General features: G+C 40.5%; 1 protein-coding gene across 2 annotated transcripts in view; it reads right to left on the bottom strand.

Annotated features, from left to right (window-relative positions):
• The window catches only part of vti1a (vesicle transport through interaction with t-SNAREs 1A), a 74,483-nt gene that overhangs the window by 15,137 nt on the left and 31,443 nt on the right, over nucleotides 1-27,903 (bottom strand). For both annotated transcript variants that reach the window (XM_072456675.1, XM_072456676.1), the window contains one exon: nucleotides 25,223-25,307. In XM_072456675.1, coding sequence (XP_072312776.1) covers nucleotides 25,223-25,307 — 85 coding nt within the window. The remainder of the gene's footprint in view (nucleotides 1-25,222; nucleotides 25,308-27,903) is intronic.

Here is a 27,903-nt window from a genome sequence, read left to right as displayed (position 1 = left end):
AACTACTAAACATGCTGCTGTACGTCTCTTTATCTAACTGAAGGTGCAGAGCCATTCCGTGAGCCAGAGACACAGGAGTGTTATGAGAACACTGCATCATTGTGATCTCTGACACACACTTTGTGTTTTACTTTGGGCTGCTACCACCGCACTTCGCCGCTCTGCTAAAAGGACAATAATACAGCTATTATAGAGAGACTATGAGACTCACAAGGGCTTTACAAAAGAGTCACATCATGCGGCTCATTTAACAATAAGCGGGAACACAGAGTTGAACACTGATTATTGTCAGCTGCCACTGTGAATCCACATGTGAGGGCACGTCCAGCCTTGTGCACAAGTATTGTTCTCTACTGGTACTATTGTTTGGATATAGAGATATAAGGCAGGATTCATACCAAGTAATTCAAACAAATACGATATTATGAATATATATTATAACTCAAGCTTTATACGATTCTTTAAACCCAAAAGCAGTTTCTACATTTCCAAGAGAGACTAAATGTGATGTAGCTGTGTGTCTGAGCTGGTGATGAGGTGTCTCCTGTTCTTCATCATTAACCAAAACAGGCTAAGTGAATTCCAACATGACTGCCACCTCCCTCCACACTAATGAAGCATATCTAAGTTTTAAGACATGGCAGAACTAATTTAATCAACCTTCTAAGGGGCCGCAGCACCATCAAATAAATTATTCATAAAGGACACAATAAACTAACTCAATTGTCAACTCAGTTGCCGGCCTTTTCTTTAACCTCCCCCTGCCTGCCGCACGCTTTTGTCTCACAATCCTTCCTTTTCAAGAAGATCCTTCGGTTTTAATCTATAACTGCGCAATAGACGTTGTCACAGTGGCTGCCGAACAAAATAATTTGCGTTTTGTGCGTTTGAAGTTTGCCAATGGTAGGTGACAATAGGCTAGAGGGACGCAGGCGCTCAGTTCCCTGGTGGTTTCATTGTATGCAGATGGGGCCAGCTTCAATAAAGACAGAAAAAAGAATTAAACAAAGATAGAGTCATCAAGTCTGTATTAACACAAGCTTGGATACAGCTCCGTAATGAATAATGCATTCAATCTGGTGGAGCTAATCTTAACCATGGAGCTGCTTGGACAGGTTGGTCAACAGGAGATGGAACAACATATCTTTACACACAGCCGTTCTTTTAGCCAGGCGTCATTTTCTCATCAGGGGTGGGACTGGGTATGTGACCCTGTCATGACTGACAAGAACAGGCCCCAGCGCTACAGCAGCCCATAGAGAGGAAGCAGGACTAATGTGCCGAGTACTCTTACTGCAGTGGACACCATGAGCCGAGCAGACAGGAGAAATAACTAGCAGCTCCAACTCCTCTTACAGTCACAACACAGTCCCAGCATCCATCAATGCCACTGAGAAACTGGTCACTCTGTGAGTGGTACTACTTTCACTACTGGTATCGCTAAAGCAACTAGCTACAGAGTTGTTTTTCAGTGCTAAATAGTTTATGGCCCGTGAGGATGGATAGGGTGGATTGATTAATGGTAGTGTGAATGTAGCACAAATGCCTCAGACTGTAACAGCTTCATCTGAATGGGAGATAAAATATGATACACATTGCTTTTACAACTGTCATGTGAGCCAAGTCGACGGGCAGCTTTCGCACGCTCTTCTCCCTGATTGTAATTGAGGGCGACGCGTGACAGCCCCCCAAGTGCCCCGCCTGCAGTGGCCCAGGGCAGAGGGCTCGCTGACAGAGGAGACACCCGGGACAGTGGCACCGGGTCCCGGACTTGCACGGTCTCGGCACAGCCGCCTTCAGGGCAGCAACCTGCCTTTCCCCAACCCGGCGCCATTGCTCCAGCTCACCTCTGTCACCAGGCGTCGGAGAGGCTAACGAGAGGGCAGCCCACACTGCTTAACTATTCCACCACATCCGCCGCGCACTACACACGCCTCTCCCCGCCGAGAGACCTTTGGTGAATGAGTGTCAGCCCGAGGAGACAGGTGCTCATCAACACTTTATACCTGGGAGGTATATTAATGCTGTGATGACTTCTCCAGGAGGAGGGAAAGAGCTTTGTCCTCAAGTGAGATAAAGGACAAAGACTTGGACAACTTTTGAGTGTGTTAACTTTGACAAGGATATTTGAGTGAGGCAATAACAATGTAAAAGCAACTCAACCTCAATTTCAGGTCAATAAACACTTTCCAAATCCACTGCATCCTCTGTCTAACGGTAATCAGACTGCCTTTCCGATATTGGCACAAACCTGATAATTTGTTGTCATTTGCTTTACCAGGTTTATGGTTTCACATTAAACAGTAGTTTAGAATACAATCCACTTGTAAATAAGCTCACATTTCAGGATCATTTCTAGGACACAATGCAAATTTTGAGATTCCTGTCAACCAAAACAAGTCATCATACCTTGTAAGATAGAAAGTAGTTTTACCAAATAATAATGAGATGTAGTTTAGTGTTTATCTAAGAAAAGCTATATTTATACAAAGTTTGTCTTGATCAATAAGTTGAAGCAATGCAGGGGAAGAACATGATGTAAAGAGGATGTGCGAAGATGGTAAAACACACTTCCTCCCTGCTAGGATCTGAGTTACAAATGAAACTTCCCTTCCACAACAAGTGGAGCTGCGGGCCTACAGGGGCCTTTGGTATCCAGTCAGATACATAATTAAAGCTACACAGAGAGGAAGCGTGTTATTACCAATGTTTTCATTAGGCCAAGTTAGCACATCTGCCTCCCTCTAGACCTGCAGACAACAGCAAGAGAAAGTTCATGCTAAAGGGTGAAGCTACAGCAGTGTTGATACCAGCGCCGCCGATCCTATATCAGCCACATAGATACTCTTGGAAAAACCATTTAATGTAGACACAAGGAATATGAAAAAGGAGCACTGGTTTGACTTTTTCATGATATTTTCACTCATTCCCCAACATCCAGGCTTAAATTAGCCAGGATTTTTAAGATCAGGGACTGTTTTTTAGGCTATAAAAAATGGATTAAATGAAGAGGAAGTCTGGCCTAATGAGCTCCCTGGGCGACGGAGCAGCAGGGACCGTGAGGGGAGAGCAGGGAGTCGGGCAAGCCTTTGAGGAAGAAGGGCCACAGTCATGGCCCAAAGTGTGCCAGTTTTTCTGCCAATGGCACAGACGGCACCTGGGCCAGTCCGGAGCACTGAGCATCCTGTGCCAAAAGGAGGCGCAGGAGAGAGTTATTGTTCAACCTGGAAAACTTCTATTGAACATCCATTTCTTTTGAGGTACTTTTAATGGACTAGTTTGTTGCTGATGGTGTGGCAGTCGGAGTGATATTTGAAATGTTTGCTGTTAGGTTATGGAAAAATTGACGGATGACTACAGAATGGGAAACAGAAGAAAACTGCGAAAACATGAGCATGTTATTGATTCCACAACATTATAATAAATATTTGAAATAACTTATTACAATTATGGGATTAAGGTGCACCCTGGGGTTTCAAGTGCCATTTAAGGGGATTTATAGTCTACCAGTATATACCAGGAATTTCTTTGTGTTTCCTTAAGCATTTGAACTAGCCGTCTTTTTAACTCAAAATGCAGTATTGTATACAGGTCTTGGTTTGTCTAATCTGCGATCCTAATCAGTTGTTTTTTTACTGATCAAATCTGTCCTGACCATAAAGAACAAATAGTCCGCCATAAATCTACAAACTGCATACAAGGATTAGATTGTTCTGAATTGAAGATAGATAAAACCGAAGTTCTGAAGTGATAACTGGACCTGAGCCAAAACAAACAGCTAAGCCAAAACAACTGAAGCGAATCAAAAAGTCAAAATGAAACCGGCAACAAGAGAGACAGGAGAGGTAGAACAACATAGTGCTCAGGACAGGGACGTGAAGGGGACAGGAGTTGCGTGGGCACATACACATACCACATACTTCTCCTGACAGCGATTAGAAGTTGTCAGAGGCTCTCGAGCTGCCACTCCACTGGGCTCAGAGGAGGCCTGTCTGTACAAATTGCCCAGATTAAAATACCTCGCCAGCAGGATGGAGGCCGTGACCTGGTCCTGCCCCGCTGCTGCTGCTGCTGCTGCCGCATGGGGACGGGCACGGAAACGCTGCTGCAATGAGCAGGGACAGGCTGCCAATGGTTCTCCGGGGCACCAGGGTTAATTCAGTTAAAAGGAAATCATGGATAAGAAGAAGAAACAATAATAATACAAGCCCATTCTCTAAAGTAAGCCAACATAAATATATGGAGATTCTTTTCTAGTTAGTCAAATTAATTGGTCATGGTGTTGGTCGACTACAATTGTACACAGTCTTTTTTTTTTTTTAACAGATAATAAAATTAAGTATCGGTAGTTGTCATCATAAATATTTGTAGTTTCCGTGGTCTTCTGTAAGTTGCAAAAGTATCAATGCACAGGACAAAAGTATCAATGCACAGGACATGTCTTTAATTGACGAAGAATTTCTTTGGTCAACTACAACCCTATTATTTTTTAATATCAAATGTATCCAGCTTTGTATTCTCACTATTTAAGTAAATGCTGTATAACCTTTGAATTGGATGTAAGTAAAATCAAAAATGTGTTTTTTTTTTGGATTGAATGATTTTTATAATTTGACTATTGTTAAATTTGAAACTGTCAGGAGCCACGAGAGGAACAAGCAAAATCAAACTAAGACGTACCTGAATGGATACACATAACTTTATATTTTATAAGTTGTTTTTCTTTGATAAATACAGAAGAAAGACAAGGCATTAAATCCCCTTACAGATCGGCTGATAATGTATGTTCTACCGCCTCCAAAACTAGCAGTATGAGATCCTACAGTAAAATGCAAATTCCCTGGTGAAAACTGAAGGCCCCCTGGTGTGTGAAGCCCTTTATTTTTTGACATATTTTTGTACCGTCTTTGTCTTGAATACAAAATTAAACCCAGGCATCTTCTGATAAGTGCTGGACAGTTCTTCCGCTTGTGTACCATGCCGAGATGCAGTTTAATTAGGCTAATGGCAACAAAGGAAAGCTAGGTTTTCAGTTGGAGCCATGTGTACTTGTCGCCCGTGTTTCTGCATGAAGCAGGTGACAAATGCAAACCCAGAATAATGAGTCCGACGTGTCCCGTATCTATCCGATGTCACTGCGAATCGTCTGTCCTGACACTGAAAAATGACCTCTCTCAGCAAGATTTGGACAAGATTTTGACAAGGCGATGGAGTCGAGGAGAAAAGCGCACAAATGCGCACACGTCACATCACCGCACAAATATTCATGTAGCGAGGCTCAATCAGACACCAACAAAATGTGTGCATGCCTACTTGCACCCAAAAAGAGAAGGGAAAAACATCTCTTGACTGATATTTTGTTCCTCAAACGGAGCATAACGCTGTGGCCGCTGTCATGTCGCAGGCAAACGCAGTGAGGCAGAGAAGACGGGGCTAAACACAGGCAGAACAGACAGGGACACCAGACATTATCACACGCCGCAGTTTAGGGTTTGCGAGATATCAACAAACACACAGTATAGACAATGTGGCTTAAATTGTTAACAATAAATGATAGAATTACCTGTCATGTGAGATGTCTGTTGAACGACTGTTTAACGAATATAACTTTATCCTGCTGAATAACAAAGCACATGCACACAAAGAATATAACCAAAATCAGCCATAGAACCGCAGCAGAATTATATAAATCTCCATAGAAACGTCATGAGCCAACAAAAAAGCATGACTGGGAATTACATAGTTATTATTATTATTATTATTATTATTATTATTATTATTATTATTATTATTATTATTATTATTATTATTATTATTATTATTATTATTATTATTATTATTAACATGCTTTTGACATGAATGTTAAGAAAGAAAATCTGGCCCCTTGTAGGCCAATTTTATATTATTTGCACAAGAGTAAAAAGTATGGTATTACTTTTACATTTGACCTCAAATTAATCAAACAATCTCAAAATGCAAAAATAGTAGAGGCATACAGTATAAAGTTTCAGTAATTTTCTAACGCAAAGTTATTTTCAGAGCCAAGTAAGTGATGACACATTGTTTATTTTCTATAGTGGCTATTGCGTCAGAAACAAACAGATAAAGCATTATATTAGTTTGCTAAAGTAGATGGGAACCCAATGTGCTGAAAGTGCATCATTACATTAAGTTGAAGATTCAAAAGTTCTAATAAAAAAGCCCGAAGTTGAAGAAAATTTAAGTGGTCTGTCAAAAGTTCTCCACCCATGGCCCATATGTTGTTGCAGTAGAACGCATACACTTGAATATAAAGCAAAATCTGGGTTACTAACAAATAAAAAGCTGAATAGAAATAACCAATCCATTTGAAAAACTGGGACAATTTGCTAGATTGGTGTTAAACTTCTATTTCTGTCATTAGTTAAGCTGGCAGACTAGTTTTACTACTTGGTATTACTATGGGATACACAATTACTCAAAGTATTGCAATTGAAAACTAGCAATGATGAATTATAGTTTACAGGGAAAAAGTCGGCCCATCTAAACTTTGACTTAACAAGCATCTTTTCCCTCACAGAGATATTGTAATGTTTACATTTTAAAGTCAGAAAAACTTGGAAAGGGAGTCGTCTTCTTTTTTCCTCATTTTTGCAAAACAACTTAGGTTTGGATCCCGTCGGCTCATTGCGTATTCCTCATTACAGTAGAGGAAACAGAGGGGTGAACAGAGGCGCGGTGCCATCCTGGAAGGTGACAGAGGAAGACACAGATCCCCAGTGACACGCCGAGACATAAACAGCTGATAGTTATCGTCGCGGCAACACCAGGTTCTGTTGCTTGGAGTGAGGCTTACAGCAATGATGTCTGCAACCGCAAAACAAAGTCACAGAGCATTTTCTGACAGACAACCTTTACTGTTCTGACGAGCTGGACACCACACAAAATAGGTCAATTGATGAGCAAATTGAAGTGGTTGGGTTCAACTAATTTAATTTTGTAACTATTTAAATGATGCATTCACTTTATAATCCATTTTTTAAAAGTGTGCACTTAGCAGCTCTCCTAAATGCAGCATTTTCATGCAAACCAGGGTGTAAACTTTAAGCATCAAAGTTCAGTGTGTGAAATAAATAATAACCACAAAAATATACATTTACATTAGCTGAGGGCATAAGGACTCTTTGGGGGTTTTCAAAATGGGGTCCATGGCCCCATGGCTACAATCCCTCTGAATAGGGCTGTCAAAGGTTCTCTATACGAAGTAAAAATAAATTAAAACAGATTCATACTCATGGAGTTCACAAATATAACTTTAAACCAAAGACCCCTTCCTGCTGGAGGCTAGAGGGTCAGCTTCAATAGTTCAAAGTTCAAGCTCAAATAATGTATCACAAGGAGCGTCCAGCAAAACCGTGGACAAAAACTTTTGAGTGCAAGACATGCTGTGCCCCTAAAAGGTCTGAAATAGATACAGGTCATGGCCATGTAACTGAAAAACTCCCCTGACAAGACCACAAGGCCTAATAGATATGTATTTTTTAAAGTATAATCAACTTAACCATTGAAAACCCCTGAAAACAACATTTCCACAAATAACCAAAAGGGGTCCTTCTAGTAATTAAGCGAGACTTGCCAAACCTTAATTAAAACATAATTACACGACCAAATATTGGCCATTTGCCTTGTTTCGATGATGTTTAGAGGTGCCCAGACAGAAAATACAAAATTGAAAAGCCGCCATGACCCCACTGTCCCCTGCCAGTTTACAAGGCACATCACTTCAAGTTTGAATTTCAACCAGAACCTTGTCTTCTGAGGTCACGCTCTCCATAAAAAAAAAGAAAAAGAAAAGACCTAATTAAAATAACAAACAACAAATCCTGGCTAGCATCTGCGCACTATTCATACCTGGACCGTACTAGCATATAATGTATAATGTATACCCACTCGCCCGGCACATGTGAAAAATATGTACATATTCCAAAACAATGAGGTGGTACACAAGTGCAAGTGGCAAGAGTGTGTGTGTGTGTGTGTGTGCCTATGAGTGCAGACAAACTCCTGCTAGTGACCCCCAATCTCCTCTCCAGGGCATAAATATACATGTGTGTGTATGGGTGCGCGGTGGTGGATTATAATCACAGAGAAAAGAAGGGGAATCAAATTTATTCTACCGCTGCCATTAATATTTCAGTCCTGTTACTGTAGCCCATGTGAAAAGAGCATGAATGATTAATTTAGACATCACCTCTGTCACAATCCCTTACCAGAGCCGCCCCGTCACACACGTACCTCTGAGGATAGTAAACAAAAGGTGGGTTCTCCCTGAGAGTTTTTGTTGTGGTCTGGTTTGGGCTGTTCCTGTCGGCGTGGAGCTGAGGGCGGGGGCGGTTGTAGGACAAGCAGGCAGCCTTTGTGGTTTGTGGTGATGACATTCAGGTGTGAGAGTTAAGGCACTTGAAGTTGTGGAGAGTGCGACAGGGGAGTGCTGCTGGTGTTTGTACACGGCTGTTGTGATATATGGAAGAGGGTGGTCATGGGATGGGAGGAAAGATCAAGAGGATATCAACAACACTAAGAGCTCCAAAAAAGGTCAACACAGACTTAGTCCACTTCTGAAGCAAAGAGAAACTAACTAACTAAATATAACAAAAAGTGCAGACAAAAGAATGGATAGTGGGGGCATGTTGGGAGAAATGTTATTTTACTTCTACTTACGGTATGTTGTTTTACAAGTTACTTTTTTCCTATACTAAAATAATGCCTTACATTTGAATTGCACTTAATACTCTTAGTTAGTTTCTCAATGAAATACACTGAAGACATGAATCACTCTTCACTTCTTCTGTAGCCACAGCTGCCTACAAAAATGAGGCTGCCAATCTGCGTCGTCGTTGACAACCCTTCACATACTGTTTTTCCGAGTAGGTAGAATAGTTTCTTGCCCAGGGACACCGTCTTTTATTTTGTTATCTTGCATCGTCAGTGGATACTTGGATGAATACATAAACTGTTCACATTGCTAGACTCGGGGCAAGGGATTTTGACAAAGTATACCGATGAAGATACTCAGACAATATTAAATGGACTGAGATTCAAGTATCAAACAAATTACTGTAAAAATTACCCCCAAAAAGTTATTTTTATTTTCATTTGCGTTACAATAGATAGTTTACTGATCTGCCTTCTTTTACCTGTACAATTATCTCAATAGATAATAATCTCCAGACAGTATCTTCCAAAAAGAATTAGGAATGTGCTAAAATGTACCTGTAAATGTCATGAATGAAGCATATAATCAACACCAAATGGGCGGAAACACCACTTCCAAACTCAGTTCAAAAAGAAAGAAAACTCTAGTGTAAAATAATTGTGATATTGTCAATATTTCAACATATCTTCCATCTCTACTGTAAACATACATTTGAAATACATGTACATATTTTGAATGCTGCATGTGTCTGCGGCAACAGACACATGCAACCTGCGGTTGTAGGTGTCAAATCCCACCTACAACCCTCTGGCATGCGGCCCATCCCGGTGTTTTTGCTGCTGTTTTTTGTGACACGTGTCTGACAAGTGGAGATCACAGAAGACAGGACCCATCCATCAGCGCGTCTCCAGGGCCTGAGGGCGTGGAGCACCAGACCCTCTCTTTCACTGTGCTCTACATTTGTCTATATTTGTCCAGGAGTGAACTACTGCCACCAGTTTGAGAAGCCCATTTTGGTATATGCATGTATGTATCACAACTGTATATGCAAAGTGCTAATGTGTGCGTGGCTACCTGCAGAGAGAGAGAGAGAGACACACGGGGCAGAGCGTGGCAGGATGACACTGATGGGAGGTGCCGGCACGTGCCCTCCGGTGCTTTTGGTGTGGTTGTCATTTTGTTGTTTTTTTTTGGTACAGAACTACCCTCCCCTCCCCTGTCGTATTATTCAAATATCACACCCGAAGTTTCATAAATAAATAATGAATGTGACTGGCTAGATTGATGAGTGGGGATGGAGAAGTGTTGCAGTTTTTCATTGTTTTCTTTTTTTCTCCACATATTTTTCATTGTTTGGACAAAGTCTTTGACAGGCGCATCTCTCTTGGGAGATTGATCTTATCAGAAGTAGAAGCGCTGGGTTAGAAGGATGCTGTCTCATAGAGCGCTCGGTTTGTGAGTAAACATCTATTATCATTCAAATCATGGCTCATATCTCTGAAATCAAAGAAGTTTCGCTATCTCAGATTGAGAGCAAGTCCCAAAATGAACAAGAGGAATCAGATCTGCATTTGATCATTTCACAACTTAATTAGCGTTTTATAGCCGACATAGTTAATTTAACAAAACTATTATAGAGAACACTAAATTGGAAGCATTTGAGACTATTATATAAAAAACGATCAGGAAAAATCAACTGAACTTAATGGATAACAATATCGGCGGAAGTGTAAAACAATTCACTACAATTTTGTTGTGTTTTACCTAGGAGCCTAAAATGGATTGAAACATCTAAAACAAAAGGATTGTTTGAATAGACGATTTTGTTTTCCTTTAAGCAACAAAAAGTCTAACGCAAGAAAGAAGTGAGGATAAATCAGACAACGGTAGCAGTAGATGGTAATATAGAAAAACTTTTGGCAACAGAGCATTCTCCCGAACAGCACCCCGACTCTGGAACTCCCTCCCCCAACCTGTCCGCCACTCTCCCTCACTCACAACATTCAAATCCCGCCTAAAAACATACCTCTTCACCCAAGCCTATGACCTCCCCTACCCCTAGCCTCCTCTACCCCATTGCCTACTCTTCTACCCCCTGTTACATCCCCATCTTTTTCTCTCTACTTCTTCTGTCTTGTTCATTTTATCTGTATATTAATGTGTATTGTACGTGTTGTCCCCCCCTGTCTGTAAATACCCCCCCTTTTTTATTATGTTCAGCGTCTTTGGGTCACTGAAAAGCGCTATATAAATAAAAGTTATTATTATTATTATTATTATTATTATAGAGAATGCTGAAGTTAGTCGTTACATATATGTATAATAAACACAATAGCTCTACTCTAAACACATCTCCATAGCTTACGGACCCAAAGAGGTCAGCCTGCATCTGAAACTTCTTTGTCTTTCCCCAGAAAAATGTGTGGGACTTGAAAGCAGCGGCAACTTTGCGCTGACTCTTCTTCTCTATGGTTCCTAAAGCCAATGCAGATCAATACAGCGCCATACATACCACAACAGGAACTACTCCTGTCAAAGGTTACGATCGCATCTCTGAGACTCTTTCTTCATTTTAGCAAAGCGGAGGAGGATGAGGAGCACCGACAACAGGGGGAAGAGAGAGAAGGGAGACTTTGGCGCAGAGAGACGGATAAACCAAAAATGATCCTCGTCTATAGTAGCGGAACTTGGTGCTAATGGGTTTTGACACATTGCCAGCAGGCCAAAGAAAGAGGCGGCTGGGGGTTAGTCGACAGAGGAACGCAGCGGTGGCTAGAGGCGAAAAGTAACGTCTCGGACTGACCCATGGTACCAATTCTGGGCTGGGGGCCTGACCACTAATCATTAGAAAGTCAATGAGTCCTCTAGCGCTCGCAGCTACGTTAGCCTTCCCAGGGAGCCGGCTCTGTGTACGCCTCATCGTGAACATACACAAACGTATACGAATACTTAATATGAATGCGCAGCATCCAAGACAGAATATCAAGCAAGAAACCGGACAAAACTTTATATGGAGATGTCTATGACTGAAGTGATGTGAGGAGTCCATTATTAAGCATTTGGGCCGCTCCTGCCCCGCACTGGATACAACCTCTCTCGGGACGTCTCTCCAAGGTCGCACTGGGCTCCGATCCCTCACCTCCGTCCATGCATTTTTAAAACCTTCAAAAAGGATCCTGACACATGGGCTCAGACTTGACTTCACAATGAGACATGCTTTCTCTAATTGGCAAAGACTTAATTTAGATATGCAAAAGATTGAGTAGACATTTAAATCACAGCGCGCCTTTAAATTCATCAGTAAAAGTTGAGTCACTGATCATACGCATGCTGGGTAGCTGCTGTAACCTTTTCAGTTGTTTCTTTTCTGTGTTTTTGTGCTTGGAAACAGACTATATACAGTAGAAACAGACAACAAAGGGATGGATTTGTTAAATGACGAAATCCCCTCGTTTTGAGAACCATGACTTTTCTTGTAGCCTCCAGCCCATTGGACCCAACCAAACATGTACATGAGCGTTGAGTGTTGGTGTTCGTGTCACAATCCGCATGTACTGCCCCTAAACATGTAAACAAATTAGATGAACTAAAGCGGAGCAAATCCAAAATCCGATCAATAGCCTTACAGCTTCTTAGCTTAGCTCCTCTTTCTGATCAATATGCACGCAATCAAACTTTTTGCCAGTGCTATACCCATTGATCGAGCGCATTGATCTTGGCGCTCAAGCTCCTTTTAGGAACGGAAGGTATAGATATTTAGTGTTCGAGACCCCATCTGGCCCGTCTTCGTGAACTTTGACATTTGTGCTAATCCTCAAACAAAAGCCAGAACTTATTGGACCCCATGCCGTCTGACCCGAAACTATCCGGACATGGTTAGAAGCGAGCAGCAGGGAGTGCCCAACTTAGAACAATGCCCCCCTCTGGGCTTCGGACCTCATTGCAAGATAGTGAAATGCCTGTTACCTTGGCATACAGTTCTATTTGATATGCTAAAGTGGCAGACAGACTGAAACGTTGGTTGGCAGATAAGAGGCAGGGACGTGATGGAAGGTCGGCAAGGGTGGGGTGGCCCGAACCGGGGTCTAAAGCGCAGGGATTGGCGTTCACTCAGGCTGCTCACTGATGTGCCGTCAAGCCCTTTGAAGGGATTATTAACACATTTTGATTACTCTGGTCCAGTTGTCACAGAAAATATAACCTCCATCAGGAGCGGAGATCGGGCGGCCCTTTTCTTCTCCAGTCTCCCTAGTGTGAGTCCACTTTCACTCGGAGCTGCTCCTCTCATTGCCCTGGGATGGCCCGGCTCAAAGCAATCCACTAATTACGCCGCCAGACATCTTCAAAAACACACCATTAGAAAGATGACTCCCAACTCCCAACACTAAAATAAGTGACAAGATACACACTTTTTCCTTAGACTACTTAAGATCTTCAAAATGCTGCTGTAGTCTCCAAATCAGGTCTTCATAAAAATTACAAAAGTGCATACTAGTTGACCGGGTTTACCATGTACTTATTAGACACTAAGTAAGCAAGATTTAGTGGTGTTTTTGGAGTTCAGAGCATTACGCACACATGTTTGCAGAAGGGGTCCAGTTATAAAACCTTCACCAAGGCATTGCGACTAGGAGCGTGTGACATTAACAGAAATTAATATTTCAATTTTCTCAATCAATATTTCAATTTTTTCAATTTTCAATTTTCAAAAGAGTATCTTGATAAAAATATTCAGACAATATTATGTAACTCCAACAGAAATTTGCTAAAAATGTCTTTAAATGTATATGTTGATTGTTCCATTTTTGCTATAAATGATATACTCACTATTCAAATGATGCATTCTGTATCTTCAAAAGGCTTGTGACCATCTGTTACTAAATATGATGTTGCTTTTTGAAGAGGTAATAATAAGCAAACTACACAGAAATTTAACATAAAGCTGGTCCTACTTCCAAATGGATTCATCTTATATCAGAATGCAGCCTGAGTGTTGTGACTGTTTACGCCTTTGACTTGTGAAATGCACATGCCTCGCCTCCTTCACACCCTGTCACTTCAAGACAATTTTTTTTGAAAAAAGACGCTAAGAGACAAGTAAACACACACTTCCTCGTTGTATAAAGGCTTCTTTTTAGGAAGTGTTTGAGAGATTCAAAAGATAAAAATATCTAGTGAAAAAGCAACAAAGTCTGTGGAAGTCAATGGAAGTGTGGCTTTCTCCTGTGTATCATATTTAGCATGATAAGCCTGGCTAACACACAAAAGGGATCATGTATCTTCACACACTATTAACTAAATATCTTCTTTTTGAAATGTATATTCATAAACAGAGATGAAGCTGAAGCAAAGAACTATTTCCAAACATAAAAATGATCTGTGCACAGGGTCACAACACAGCTGACATCAAACAGTCCAGAGTGATGGAGGTGAAAGTAGGGCAGAGGTGGGGTAGAAAGAGAAAGAGCAGGCAGTATGGACGGAGAGAGGAGTGGAGTGTGAGGAGAGTGGTATGGAGAGGAATAGAGAGATGGATGGAGAGAGGATTGGAGAGATGGAGGTCACTGTGTCCCGTCTGGGAGGAGCTCAGGTGCGAGTTCTGAAGAGGAACCTTCTGTTCAGGGCTTGGAGGCCCCAGTGCGGACTTAAGACAGGCCCACACAGACCTGGGATCCTCCTGTTTGGCCCAAATAAATCCAGGTGGCCCCAGACACGCGCCCTCAAACAGGCATAGTGTGACAAACAGAAGTCACTGTAGTTTCCTGTTAAAGGATAAGCACAAGATGGAATGAACACAAACCAAAACCTGACTGATGCTACCAAATGGTCCAATAGTCAAGGACATGTCCATCTCAAATCTTGAGATTTGTCGACAAAACAATTTTCTCAATAATAGACAACAGGTCGGGTTTGGTAAATGTCAATCTGTTTGCTTTAGCGCAACACAATACCAATATATATATATATATATATATATATATACACGTCTATTATTATAGAAGTATATATATTTTGTTGCTCATTGGCAGAGCCCATGATTCCAAATGTGTGTTTGATGCCACAGATCCATGGCAGAGAATAAGAGTTACAAAGTGAAAGCAACACAGTGAAAACGTGCTTAGGCTGACTTTACCAGCATTGATTGTTTCTGGCTATTTAAAAGATGCAGCAGTGTTAGTATCCAAATGTTACATCACTTTCCATCTTTAGTTTCTGAATATTGCCCTGATGTGCTTATTCTGCTGCACAGAAAAAGCTGCTCACTTTTTTATAAAACAGATGCAACATCCAAGCTGGAGGTGCTGTAGAGGCAGCGGCAACATCAAAGCCACGCACAAACAATAGATACAGTGTACTTGAATGTGATCAGCACAAATCCAAACATAAATGTCCTCATTCAAAGTCCAGCCCACGACAGGTCTACTGCACACATTAGACCAGAGAAAAGGAGATTTCACTTGTAGAGTGACCACCTACCAGCAGCGCTGCATCACACACATCTTTGATTTGTGTTGTATTGACATTTCTGATCAGTGCACAACAAGCTGCCCCTGGCAGATTTTGCCTTGTCTTTTATTGATAGACCTTAGTGCAGTGGTCACTTATGGCAATACTATTACTTACTGTTCTTTGTTGCTGACATATGAGACTATAAAAACACAAACCATGCATAATCATATGACTGGATAATTATTCTTTAAAAAATAAGGAAAATTACCTGCAACTCTTGGAAGATCATTTTGACAGTTCGACCAAAAATATTCTTGGCGAGGAGGACGCTCCAACCATTCAAATCAATTACATCAAAGATGAGGCGCACATTTCGAGTCTTGTTAAGTTAACTGTAGTTATATTGCCTGGGTAGGGTGCCGAAGCCACTGCTGTCACTTGACGATGCCTGGTTCTAAATTGGGAGTGAAGGCCTCCCCAGGAGACATGGGTGAACCTGTCACCGAAGACTGAGGGAGCAAAAAACGTTCAAAAACGCCACACACACAAACAGGCAGACAACAGCGTATCTCCATATGCTTAAGATCTTAATCATCGCACCATCATCTGTTCGTCCTTTCAGGCATTGCATTTTGTGAGCCACACATGAAAGAAGGACATCTGGAATACAATTATTCCTAGGCACTCTAAGACACAGTTTGCCTTTGCTCTGAATTTGCATGAATTCCATACATCTGGCCTTTAAGAGGCACTGGCAATTATTCATTGAGCAACCGGCCACCAGTCTAAACAGCTCATTAAAACAGCACAATACCTCACTTCAAGCACACACGCAAATTGGCATGAAACTCTATCACTGCCATATTGTGTGTCTCTGAATGTCCATTCTTAGACGAAAACGGGTTTAAAGTGACTCGTGGGTGCGGCAAAGAGCTCTGCTTCTTGCTTTGACTACTCAGATCCATACAGTGAATTTGGTCAACGGCTAAATATAATGACTTTCAACTGAATAATAACGAGCAAATAAAACAAAAACAAAAATGTGTTTTTCTCTGCTGACATTGGGTTTTGAAATATTTTTATATCGGTATCACACACACAGTATATACATTTTGGAATATATAGAGATGCAAACAGGACCAATTTAATTTTTAAATATAAAATACTTCTCTGCATAAAGGGAATCTTAATTTAAAATATTTCTAAAATATTTGAAAGAGTGCACAAAATAATTTTCAATTAAATTGTATATGACTCGGGTTTAGTCTTGATCTAATGATAATATATAGTTATACTGAAGTCACTTTATAAAGATTATAATATTTCCCAGCATGTTTATTTTGAGTTCTTATGCAGGTAACCCCACAAATCACAACATACATTTTCAAAGGTATAATATCAAGAAGTGTCAAGAAGCACATCCTCCTAGTGTCAGGTGGCCTTCTCCAAACATTAAAACAGCCTATGCATCAATGAGTGGTCTGTGTGTAGCCTTAACTACGCACATATTCACATCAAACCTGTGCCGGTCCAGACCAAGGAGAGCGTCCCTTAGGCCATCTTAGCCAGTCTTTCTCAACTGCGCTTTAAAAGACGGGCCGCGCTACAGTAACGCTGCAGTTGGCCCTGATTGATGATTGAGTAACCCAAGATCATAGATGTGCTTGGGGAAGACTTGGGCTGGTGCGGAGCTGTGCATACATCAGGCCTTTAGGACGGCGGTTACATACATCATGCAGCGAGCACTAGTGAAGTTAGCGCCGAGACTGTGTCAAACACTTAAGGGGAGGCTTTCTACATCGAACAGTCAACTAAAATGATTACAGGGATTACTTTGTTGCCTTAAATCGGGCTTTATCTCCACAACGGAGGTGTGAGGCACGTGTTCACATTAATAGATGATTTACACATTAGCTTGTGTAGACATCTTTGAGGGAGACCACCACAAAAGCTAAATAAATAAAGTTCACGCTGTTGATGCGCATTCTCTTCTAGGCACCCTTGGGTTCACACAGACCCGTCCAAAGCATTATATCCAGGCATCCATGCGTGCACACAGGGCCCCTCTCAGCACCTTCTATGTGAGACAGAGCGGCAGCTTCTTTAGCAGCTCAAGGGCGCAGCCTATCTACCAAATAAGAGAATGCATGAGAGGTTTAAGCTTCAGTGGGATGTAGTAAGTATCTTTTATATGTACATAAAAGTATGAGAACAAAGAAAGGTTTAAGTATTTTACAAGGCTATTAACACACAGTTGAGTCAATTTATGAAATTTGGCTTTTTTTGCATTTTGATGCCCTTTCAAAATTACATCATATAAACCCTCAAACTCGTAAATAAAAACTAAAAATGTTAAATTTCTACCAGTCCTGTTTCCTCTCTGCTGATTTACATAAAAAGTCAGCATGTTGTTAGTGGCCTATCCTAAAGCGGCGCACATGTGCAGGCTGGAGCAGGGACACACAGCGCGCTCCTAAGGTTACCCCCCAGGACAAAAGCCTTTACCGTCCCACTGACTGGCAGATGGGGCGACCAGCTGACATTGCGGTCCGGTCCGTTTCATGTTCGGCGGGTGGGTGTCTAACGGGTGGGCACCCTGTCTGACAGGCACAGGACGGACCAGAGAGCCAGCTCCTTTGACAACGAAGGGCTCTGTGCTCCTCTGGGTGGACATGACGGAAGAGGACAGACGGAGAAGGCGAATGTGGTTGTGTTTGCTAAGGATAATTGTGCGTCTCGAGGCGGGAGGGCTTGGATAAGAAGAAGAAACGTTAATAAAGAGCTGATGACCGCATTTACTCCATCAAATGGTTTACCCAAGGCTTCAGCCAACATACAGGGATAAAACTAATGTACTACTTTGACACCAGTCTAGGTAAATGAATGTAAAAGTAGATACTGATTATTTGTTGCCACTGCAGTCAGGTGGCCTAAAGATCTGTGTGTGTGGAAAAGTACAAAAGTGACACAGCGCTCAAAACGCCCTACAACAAAGAACCTGCACTGTGCAGCTAAACACAAATCATTGTTGTTATTGGGTTGTCTCCTGCAACTTGAAATAAATACGTTCAACAAAGGTACATTATTTTCATTTCAAGATGTTTTATCCCACTGCATAGGAAAGGCCTTTTTATTTTTTTATTTTTTTTTATATATATAATATACAAATACATGTGTATTTAATGATTAATTATTTTATCTTTTGTATGGAAAAACAAATAAATAAAAATATGGCCATCATATAAAAGTTAATGTGATGAACTATACAAAGTTTTGGTAACCTTAAATAGATGTGTTCAAATGTATAAAAACATATAAAAACATGCATCAAACTCTATAATATTGTCCATAGAAACTGAGATATACATTTAAATGAATTATTAATAAATACACATTATTTGCATTAAATTGAAAAACATATAGACCATTATTTGTAAATATGTTTCAATTTAGTCAGGATTGTACAAAATGCCAAATTATAAAAGTATTTTAGGAGGTTTATTTTTTGGGTACCCAATTGAGGGAGACAATTAACTAAAATGTCTGGATTTAGTATTAAATTCATGTGTTTCAGAATATCCTTTTTTTTTGCCACACATCCATCATTGTATCATCTGGCGTGTTATTCTCATCAATGCTAATATTCCTGTTATAGATCCTCGGGTGACAAGGTGGCACACTTAATGACAACTTTATCTTTTTTCTCTTTTCCGTTTATAATATTTCAGCTGTGGATGTGTTGAAAGCGGCCGTGGGGGCTCAGAGTCCTCGCTTTTGTCTCCCATTTCCTCCTTTGAGTTGAGTTTTTTTTCTTTAACCCTGCTCCTCTCTTCACTGCTGTTGCCTCAGCTTCTCCCTCGTCCCCCTCCTTTACTCTTTCTGTGTCAGCCAGAGGTCAGCGCTACACTTTTTCTGAAGGCAGGGGCTGTCTTTTTTACTTATTGTAGCCTAAAAATAGAATGTGATTTAAACACATTGGTGTCTTTAAAGATATAGCAGTGGCACGGCACTATCAGCGTGGAGCCGTTTTTCCATGAGATAAGGATTAGATCATATCAATAATTGAATAAGGCTTGATTGAGAATATAGATCAATATCCAAACTCAGACAAATTACTTCATTTTCAAGGTTCTTTCTACACAGTGCACTTGTGCAAAGTTAAAAGCAAATGCTATTTCTATTACATTGCTATGATCTTAAGCAGGAAGACAAACTAAACATTAAAAGCTGTTGTATTTAGAGTTCATTCTAAGATTTCTATAAATATGATCAGCATAGAAATTAAAACAAATTGAAAACAAATAAAAGATGTGATCCCTCATAAATTGGAAGTCGATAAATGTGTCACATGTGTAAAGGAAATACATATTAAATACTGGATGAAGTAAAGAAATATTAAAGATTGTTTTGTACATAAATATCTGTACTGTTTCCTGAGCTGTGAGATGCTGAGTGCTGGTTAGATCATTACTTCCAAGAGTCTCATTAGGGAGAGAGCCTTGTTGAAGCTAATAAGTGACTAGAGGTCTAATTATTAGATTCTCATAATTTTATTAATGTTAGTTGCTACTTTTGAAGAACTAATAGTTGGATCCAAGGTTGCTAGCTGTGCTGGTTAGTGGATCTCACTACAGCATCATTATTTAATCAGAGAGTTTGATGAGGTTCTCCTAAAGTGACAAAGCTCTCTCCAAATGAATTAAAGGCCCTCTTCATGTTTAGTTTGGGGATATTCCTAAAACACCTGTCGCCTGAAGCACAGAGGTAAACAGACTCAGAGTGCTGGTCACAGGGCCGAATGCTAGCCGCTCTCAGAGCCGTATGCTAGCGCCTCATTGTGTACGTAAGGCTTTTGTGTGACAAGCCCAAACACCCATTGCACCTTAGCGACCACAGTTCAAGCGTAAACAGTGTTTTCATAGACTGATATAGACTGTTGCCAGTGTGGACCCCTAAATCCCCAGACCAGCTGAGTCCTACGGTGTCAAAGATAATGGCGATTTATTGCGGCGCGAGCTTTTCTCATTGCCCCTCTGCCCCCCGCTCCAATCGCCCCCCCTCCCCTCCTCAAACAGATTAAAATTAAGCCGTAAACATGTGAGGATGGAATTAACACATTTAGCGAGCCTCCTCTTCCCACATCCCATTTTCGCTCCTGAGCGCTGATCCCCGCTGCCGAACGCGGGTGCAATTTTAATGACTGTCGCCGTTTTTGAAGTCCACATGAAAAAAGCGTTGGCGCCGTTTGTGGCGGCGCTAGATATGGCTAGGCCACGGCCAGCCGTGATTGGGGGGAACTGCGGCGCAGACTCGGACTCCAGGCTCTTCGATAGGATCGGTGTCATTTTCCTCTCCACGATAAGACGCCGTGCTGACAAGGTCCGATTAGCAGAGAGAAAAAAATCATTATTGCTACGCCTTTCATCCACCAGGGGTTTACTGATAAACAGCTCACCCACGGCTACATTTTCTGAGGGCTAGATGCAACATTCAAGCATATTTATTCGGAAAATATGGTATCATGCTAAATTTTGGTCATTTTTAATGATAGTTTTCTTTTTAAATAAAGCAGAAAAAAACATACTTGTACTTAAAATGTATGTAAAAGAGAACTGTATCTTAGCAAAAACTCAAGCTGTGAAATATTTAAGTCCTAGCTCACTGCTCCATTAATCAAACAATTATCAAATAAGTCCATATTCTTTTTGAAGACAATAAAACATTGCTGATTGTATCTGTCTACAAAAAAGTCATTTATTATGCCATACCTCCAGAGATTCCCCTTTAGCAAACTGTCCTTTTAAATAAAGGAATGAAAAAGACATCCTTGAAATATTCAAGCTACATGTAGAACAGAGAGCATAAACCAGAATAAGAGACTCCACTGCACTCAAGTTAAAAAGAATTACATTAGAGTTCTGTACGAGAATATACAAATAAGACCACATTATTTCAAAAGTAGGAGGATAATTTGTTTTTAAGGTCACACATTGCAATGATGGGATACTGGCAAATCTGTAAATAAAAAATACTGATTAATTTGTCATTGGATGCTCCAAATGTTTCTCCATCACATCTGGTTCACAAAATAGGACAGGCTCTAGACCCGTGTGTCATGGGGTCATTGATGTGATTGTTAGTATTTATTTGCTGATAGATTGGAGCGTGTGGTGCCACGGTGCTGTGACTGTGTGGTGTGAGGGAGTGGGTGGACTCAGAGATGGAGGGGGACAGATAGAGGCTCGGGACAAACAGGCTCCATGTTACTGGGCCACTCCAGCACCCATGGGCTCACAGCACGCCTCAAAACACACTGCTCACTTCAAACAGGCCCTGAAGACTGGCTCTGTTTACAAACACATATTTATTTATTTCAGCACTTAGCCATTTATTTCTCATCATCCCAGAACCCTTTGCTCTAACGCAGCCTCTGTTAATGGCACTATACAAATCAAACTAATATTAAACAAATTGATATAGTGGAAATACAATGGCCACATCATCACAGGACGCCTCTACTGTCTTAAGTGACAACTGCAGGGCCCCATACTGAGCCACAACGAGTCGACTGTTTGGGCTTCAATGGTATGGCAGTAAATACAGAGGGATCATGACATCAGTTAGTGGCACGTCTGACAGACTTGCTCTGCTTATCTCCATCTTAATAAAGTTTGTGGCCTGCGGGGCCCTTCTGTACCTGCATGTTGTGAACTTAGGTCTGGACTCTGGCCCCTGGAGGCTAGTGCTCTGCTTATCTAAACAGGACTGAAATCAATGAGCTGGCTTCATTCTCCAGGATTGATTACAGGTCTATAAACAGACATAAGCTGGTCACATTCAGAAAGCAGCAGCAGCCTCGTCTCTGAAGCCACCTTAATTACGAGTCTGTATACTTTTTATCTGGATAATTTATATGGCAATATTTGGGGACATTCGGTGGGTGATACTGACAAAATTGTCTTTTTTGTCTCTTTTGATTAACAGCCCAATAACATTATTATAACGATATTATAGCAATCCGCATCAGAAATATGCTAAATGTGCCTATACATTTTGTGGTTAAGGTTATTCTTAATCTGCTCTTTTTGTATAATTCAATGTTTAATACTTAGATCATTTAATTCAGATTCTAGTTTAGCATTAAACAAAAAAAAAGAAGCAATATTATTATCATCACTTTATCTAAAACTAATTGTATTTTATTTGAGACAGATTGACATAATGTGTTAAATATATTGTATAAGACAACATAAAATACTGTTCTGTACTGGGTGAAATTGGTTTGCAATTGCTTTTTGTGTGTGTATATATATATATATATATATATATATATATATATATATATATATATATATATATATATATATATATATATATATATATATATATATATATATATATATATATATATAAATAAATAATGTGATTTTAATGCCTGTAAAGCACTTTGAACAGCATTTGCAATTGTGCTCTACAAATACATTTTTATTTGATTATAGAAGTTATGATAAAAGTATGAATAATAATATTGATCCTGCATAACAACAACAACCAACAGTGAAACAAAATAACTAGTATACATAATTGAACGTTTTTTAACCATGAAGGAGGCACTAAAATATTTGGTCTCTTTGATATGACATCAGTCCCGCTCCACTCTGGCCCATGTAAATGGCCTGACTGTAGTTTCTTTAAATTGCCTAAGTGTGTCCCTCCCTCTTAAGCGAGCAGCCCGAGCCTCTGCTTGTTGCTCTGCTGGGGCTTTTAAGTCCCTGCTCCTCACTAATGAACTTGTATACTTTATTTATGAGACAAACAGAGCTGCAGTATGCTTCTCCAGGGGTGCATGTGGTAAAGAGCTCAGCGTGTCCTAAGAGTCTCCTCTCTCCATCCCTCAGAGGGCTCTCACTGCTTTTGGCAAGCCTTTGTTTTTTGCTAAATACACATGAGACATGGAGAATGGTAGAAGAAAATGCTCAATCTGATAAAATGCTACTGTGTGAAGATCCCTCTTTTCTCAGAACTAGGAGCCCCTTTTCTACCTTACGTGACCTAGAAGCATTTGGCGTTTTCTGTTCCTGGTCATTAAGGGAGATATTGTCACTGGGCAGAGCTGAGTCTCAACGCCATTTCTTTGTTCGAGATCTGGCTCTTTGAAATAAGATGTCTTTTTGTTCTACTTCCTCCATTGGTCAATTACAGTTCTTCAGGGCTACAATGTCATTTTGGATAGAGAGTGCAACTTTGAATTAGCGCGAAATAACAAACTGCTCTCTGTAAAAAGAAATGGAAAAACTACAGCTTAGAAGTTTTGGCGAGAGAAAAGTATTTAAAGTTTGACCAGAGAAAGTGTGATTGGTGAAACAGTTAACACTCTAATTATCTGTGTTAAACGTCTACGGATACAACCCGTGTGTTTCCATTTTAGGAAAAGTGGTGCATCTTTCTCGTAACTATTGTTTTGTTTCAGTGAAAAGGATGGGGAAAAACATGAAAATGTCTGAGCTAAGTAAACAAGAGAAGAACCATACAAACAAACCTTATTAAACACATCTCAAAAATGGGTTCTAAAACACTGGGTCAAAAGTGGGTTAGTGTAAGAATCACAAAAATACAAATACAAGTTTGAGTAAGAATGAATAGAAACTAATTGTACTAGAAATGTATTGAAACAAACTAGGCCCGGAGACGAATAGATACATTAAAATAAAATAACAAACTACAGTGTAAAATACTACAATCCGGTGAACATTATAGCAACTTGTGCATGTTTATTTGCCCTTCAATTTTCCTTCTGGTTGTCATTACCCGTCTTTTCTCCGGTTGCTCCCATGCTAGCTCTTGTATAAACTGCAGACAGAGGTATTTGAGGTTGTGCATCTGAGCGGAGGTTCTGGAGTGGACAGCGGGCTAAAGACGAGGTCACGGATTAAACACGACGTCCTGCCAACGCGATCCACAGCTGGTGCGGACCCCGCCGAGTACGTGGCACAGCGGCGCAGATAAACCAGCATTGTTCTGATCTGCAGCCACCGGTGACACGGGGTCAAAGGTGGACTAAGGCTGGAGAAGCTAACACGGGCCCAGGAGGAGATATTATAAGCCGTGCCCGTCTTCTGTTCCCGTCAGAAAAACAGAGAAAGATGTTTAAAAATCTAGGGCTGTCGCAGAATCTCAACACATCTTCGGATCAACATTTTTAAGCAGAGAATGGAGATTGTATTTATGAATTTGCGAGTCACAGGGAGGAAACATCAAACGCCCGTGGTCCGCATGCGAACCTTCCTTGACTTGAATTATTAAATCAGTTGATGTCGCGTGTGCCAGCCACCCGCCGATTATAGTGTAAATTGACTAACTTTTTCAAAACTAAGGCGGAAGCCACAGAAAGGCGGTTGATACTTGAAGAATGGGCTTTGATACATCTCTGAGGAATACTCTGTGCCTCAATAATGTGGGGAGTGTCAGGAAGGAAGACAGGAAGCAGAAATATGCTAACTGGTTACATCTATTTAAGATCCCAATGAGCCTTCTCTTTTACTATTTTAAGATAAAAACAACCTTGATGAGGATGAAAAGAAGCTTGTGCATTTCTAGTTTTATTTAGAAAGACTTTTTTTTTCTTTTCTCCTGCACGACAGAATTAAGAACTTCTAGAAGAACGCTGACGTTCTTTATTTTCACAGCCCCCCTCCCCTTTCCGTCTGTTTTTTGGGAGGAAAAAATGCATGTACCGAACACACACACACACGTGGTGGTGGTGGTGGTGGTGGTGGTGGTGGTGGGGGGGGGGGGGGGGGGGGGTAGAAGCGGCACCCGATCTGTCGCTTGTACACCTCTCTCTATCCTACTGGTTTGCCTTTGATGTGCTCCCGAAAATGTCATCAACCAAGGAAAATACTTTTTTTTTTATAACGCCAACCCTCCCTTCTCTCTACACCCCACAAACATATCCACCCGCCAACGCATACGAGCCAGACAATTTGCTGTCGCTCACTCATCCTTGCCACTATCTTACAACCGAGCCCACCTCGTCTCTTCTCTTCCCCCGACTCAATCCCGAGCCTAAACACATACCCGTTTCCACCGCTATCTGGTAGCCGGCCTCGAGTCTCCGCGATGACCTTTCCAGCCTCTCTGTGTTGTCCAACAGATGCGCTCTCTGCAACAAATAGAGAAAGGAGGGGAGAAAAAAAAAGAAGCAGTGAAGCCAAAGAAACAAACACAAAATAATTGATTGAGAAGGGACTGGGAGCCATTTCAAAGAGACACATCAACACTGTCACCTAAACAGACAGAGCACATCCACAACATAATACAGCCAGGTTGGCAATAACCTTCATGGATGACAATGTGTTATATGCTGATGGAATATCAAGCGGCTGCATGTTGTGGGACGACAATGGAAAAGGTGCTGTCTCCTCATCTTGGACATAAAACATAAGCCCAACACTTTGAGGTCTGCCGCCGACTTGTTTTGTTTACAACGCGCCATTTAGTCCCATAAAAGTTGAGGATGAAAAGTGGAGCCAGTTGGGGAAAAAAAAAAAAAATAATAATAATTTGGTTTGGTTCAGTCAAAAATACCTGGGTAAGTGATGGTGTCCAACTGGCTCCAAAAACAGTAACATTAGCAAGTGTAGCTCACATGAAAAACTGACTGTACATGACATCAACAAACAATAAAAATAGACAAATCTTAATAGGTGTTGTTATGGAGACTTAACTATACAAAAATGAGGTTGAAAGGGGGTAAATAAATTAAAAGAACTGCCTGCTATAAGACCTATTTGGGGATTAAGGTTAAATATACCACTTCCAGTCGAGACGAGCCAGTAAATACAATTAATAGTGGATATTTACCATTCTGAGACACAAAAGCTCACTGGAGAAAATATATTAAGCCCATCAGTATAAGCACTTTTTCATAATCATAGAAGTACCTTAAATAAACCTAAAAGATGGACAAGAATGGTTTTAATTTGCTACTGTATAGAGATTGTCCACAGTGAATGGGGAGAGTTCCTGTAGACTGAGCAGAGAATAGCCCATAATATTTCTATTGTATGTGTACTTGATCCGCATCAGTGGACCAAACAGTGATCCATGATGTATGACTACTGCAGTCCCTCTTGTATCTCTCAGCTATCAACAATTGACAAGGCTGCCCTGTGAAAGCCCAAGATCCGGACAGCATATCAAGAAAAAGATGTGTTTCATAAATGATTGAAAAGGCAATTTGATCATTTATTCAAAGTAGATGTTTGTGACTATCAAGGTGTATAGTTAGCCTTTAATATCAGGTGTACTACCTTCAACAGTGAGTGGTTCCTGTGATACTGAAAAGCAGAGGTTTCTCTTATACTTAAATATTCATGGTGGACATCTGAGGTGAGAAGGTCTGATGTGTTGACTGATGGCCTTGACTTTCACCTTGGGGCTCTCAAACATCATAAATTATGATTTGTTTTGTGTTGTTCAAGCGCTGCGTTCCACTACTTGTGTTTTAATGAACATTTTCAGTTTTTTTTTTTATTTATTTGATTCACTATTTAATAAGAGTGGATCCACAACTACTCAACTGGAATGATTGTGAGGCCCACACTGATGAAAGTTCATCGGATCAAGACCGAACTTTATTTGTTCTAAATTAAAGTGTTTCTCTTCTTGCACTTTTGAAAAACATGCAATTGGTGCTACCCGGAGGTCCAGTGGTTAGGGTGGGAGCACTTATGCCAGACACCATATGTAGCCGGCCGCAGCGTTGTGAGTTTGAATCCCAGCTCCAAAAATTGACTGCCTGTTCTCCCTTCTCTCATCATATATCTTAAAGTCAACGGGCCAAAAAAATCCTTAAAAAAATACATGCACATGTACACTGTAACTTGATATCAGTAGTTGTTTTTTATTGACTATTTTTTGCATTATACCTGTACTCGAAGATGTAAAGTTAAAAAAAATAAAAAAATACTGAAATACTAATCAATATTGTATCTTTATCCAATTCCTTGTAGAATGTCCTTGAGTGTCAAGAATGGAATTAATAAATAAAATACATTATCATCAATGCTAACATTAGGATGGAAACGGTATTGATACTGAAAATATATTGGAATTATTAATTATGTGTTGAAAATTCTATTATATCTTGGGAGGGTTATGCTGGAATACATGTTTAGGACTACTAAACATGTTTCTAACTCTGTGTCACATTCTGTGTATTGGTGTATGTGTATTGGTGTATGTATATATACACAACCTTTTTAAAAAAAATACTTTAGTATGCATTTATCACTTATTGAAAATGTATTGTTACACTTACCAATCAAAATCGAAATGTGTGATGATTACAGCAAGTTTTGAGCCTTCAGAGTTCACATTACCTCTGTCAACTGCTGTGAGAACTAAGTTTATCCAAACTGCCAAACATCTTTGATTAAAACGATGTGCCTTCAAAAGGGAGCTCCATAAGCAGCATAGACATGAATGACGGTGATGTTTACTTAAATGTTGTTGGTTTTGATGGCCTTTCTAATATTAAGTAGCTGGTCTGATGTAACACGGAGTTGACGCTCAAAAACAACCCTGTGAATGACAGCCTACCTCTTTGACACCAGTTTAGACTCATCCCGTGAACGAAAGGGGACAGGGGGAAAAAGATTTGGTTAGGCTGTCAAAATACGCAGTAGCTAATCACTCTGAGGAAATGAAACGCATGGTGGGGAGAATAAGAAAAAGTCAATGACACACTTTTCAAA

This window comes from Eucyclogobius newberryi, unplaced genomic scaffold (genome assembly GCF_026437365.1).
Source record: "Eucyclogobius newberryi isolate DKJ021-1_F unplaced genomic scaffold, fEucNew1.0.hap1 SCAF_20, whole genome shotgun sequence".
In the NCBI taxonomy this organism is placed as follows: domain Eukaryota; kingdom Metazoa; phylum Chordata; class Actinopteri; order Gobiiformes; family Gobiidae; genus Eucyclogobius; species Eucyclogobius newberryi.
This window is presented reverse-complemented; position numbering and strand designations above follow the sequence as displayed.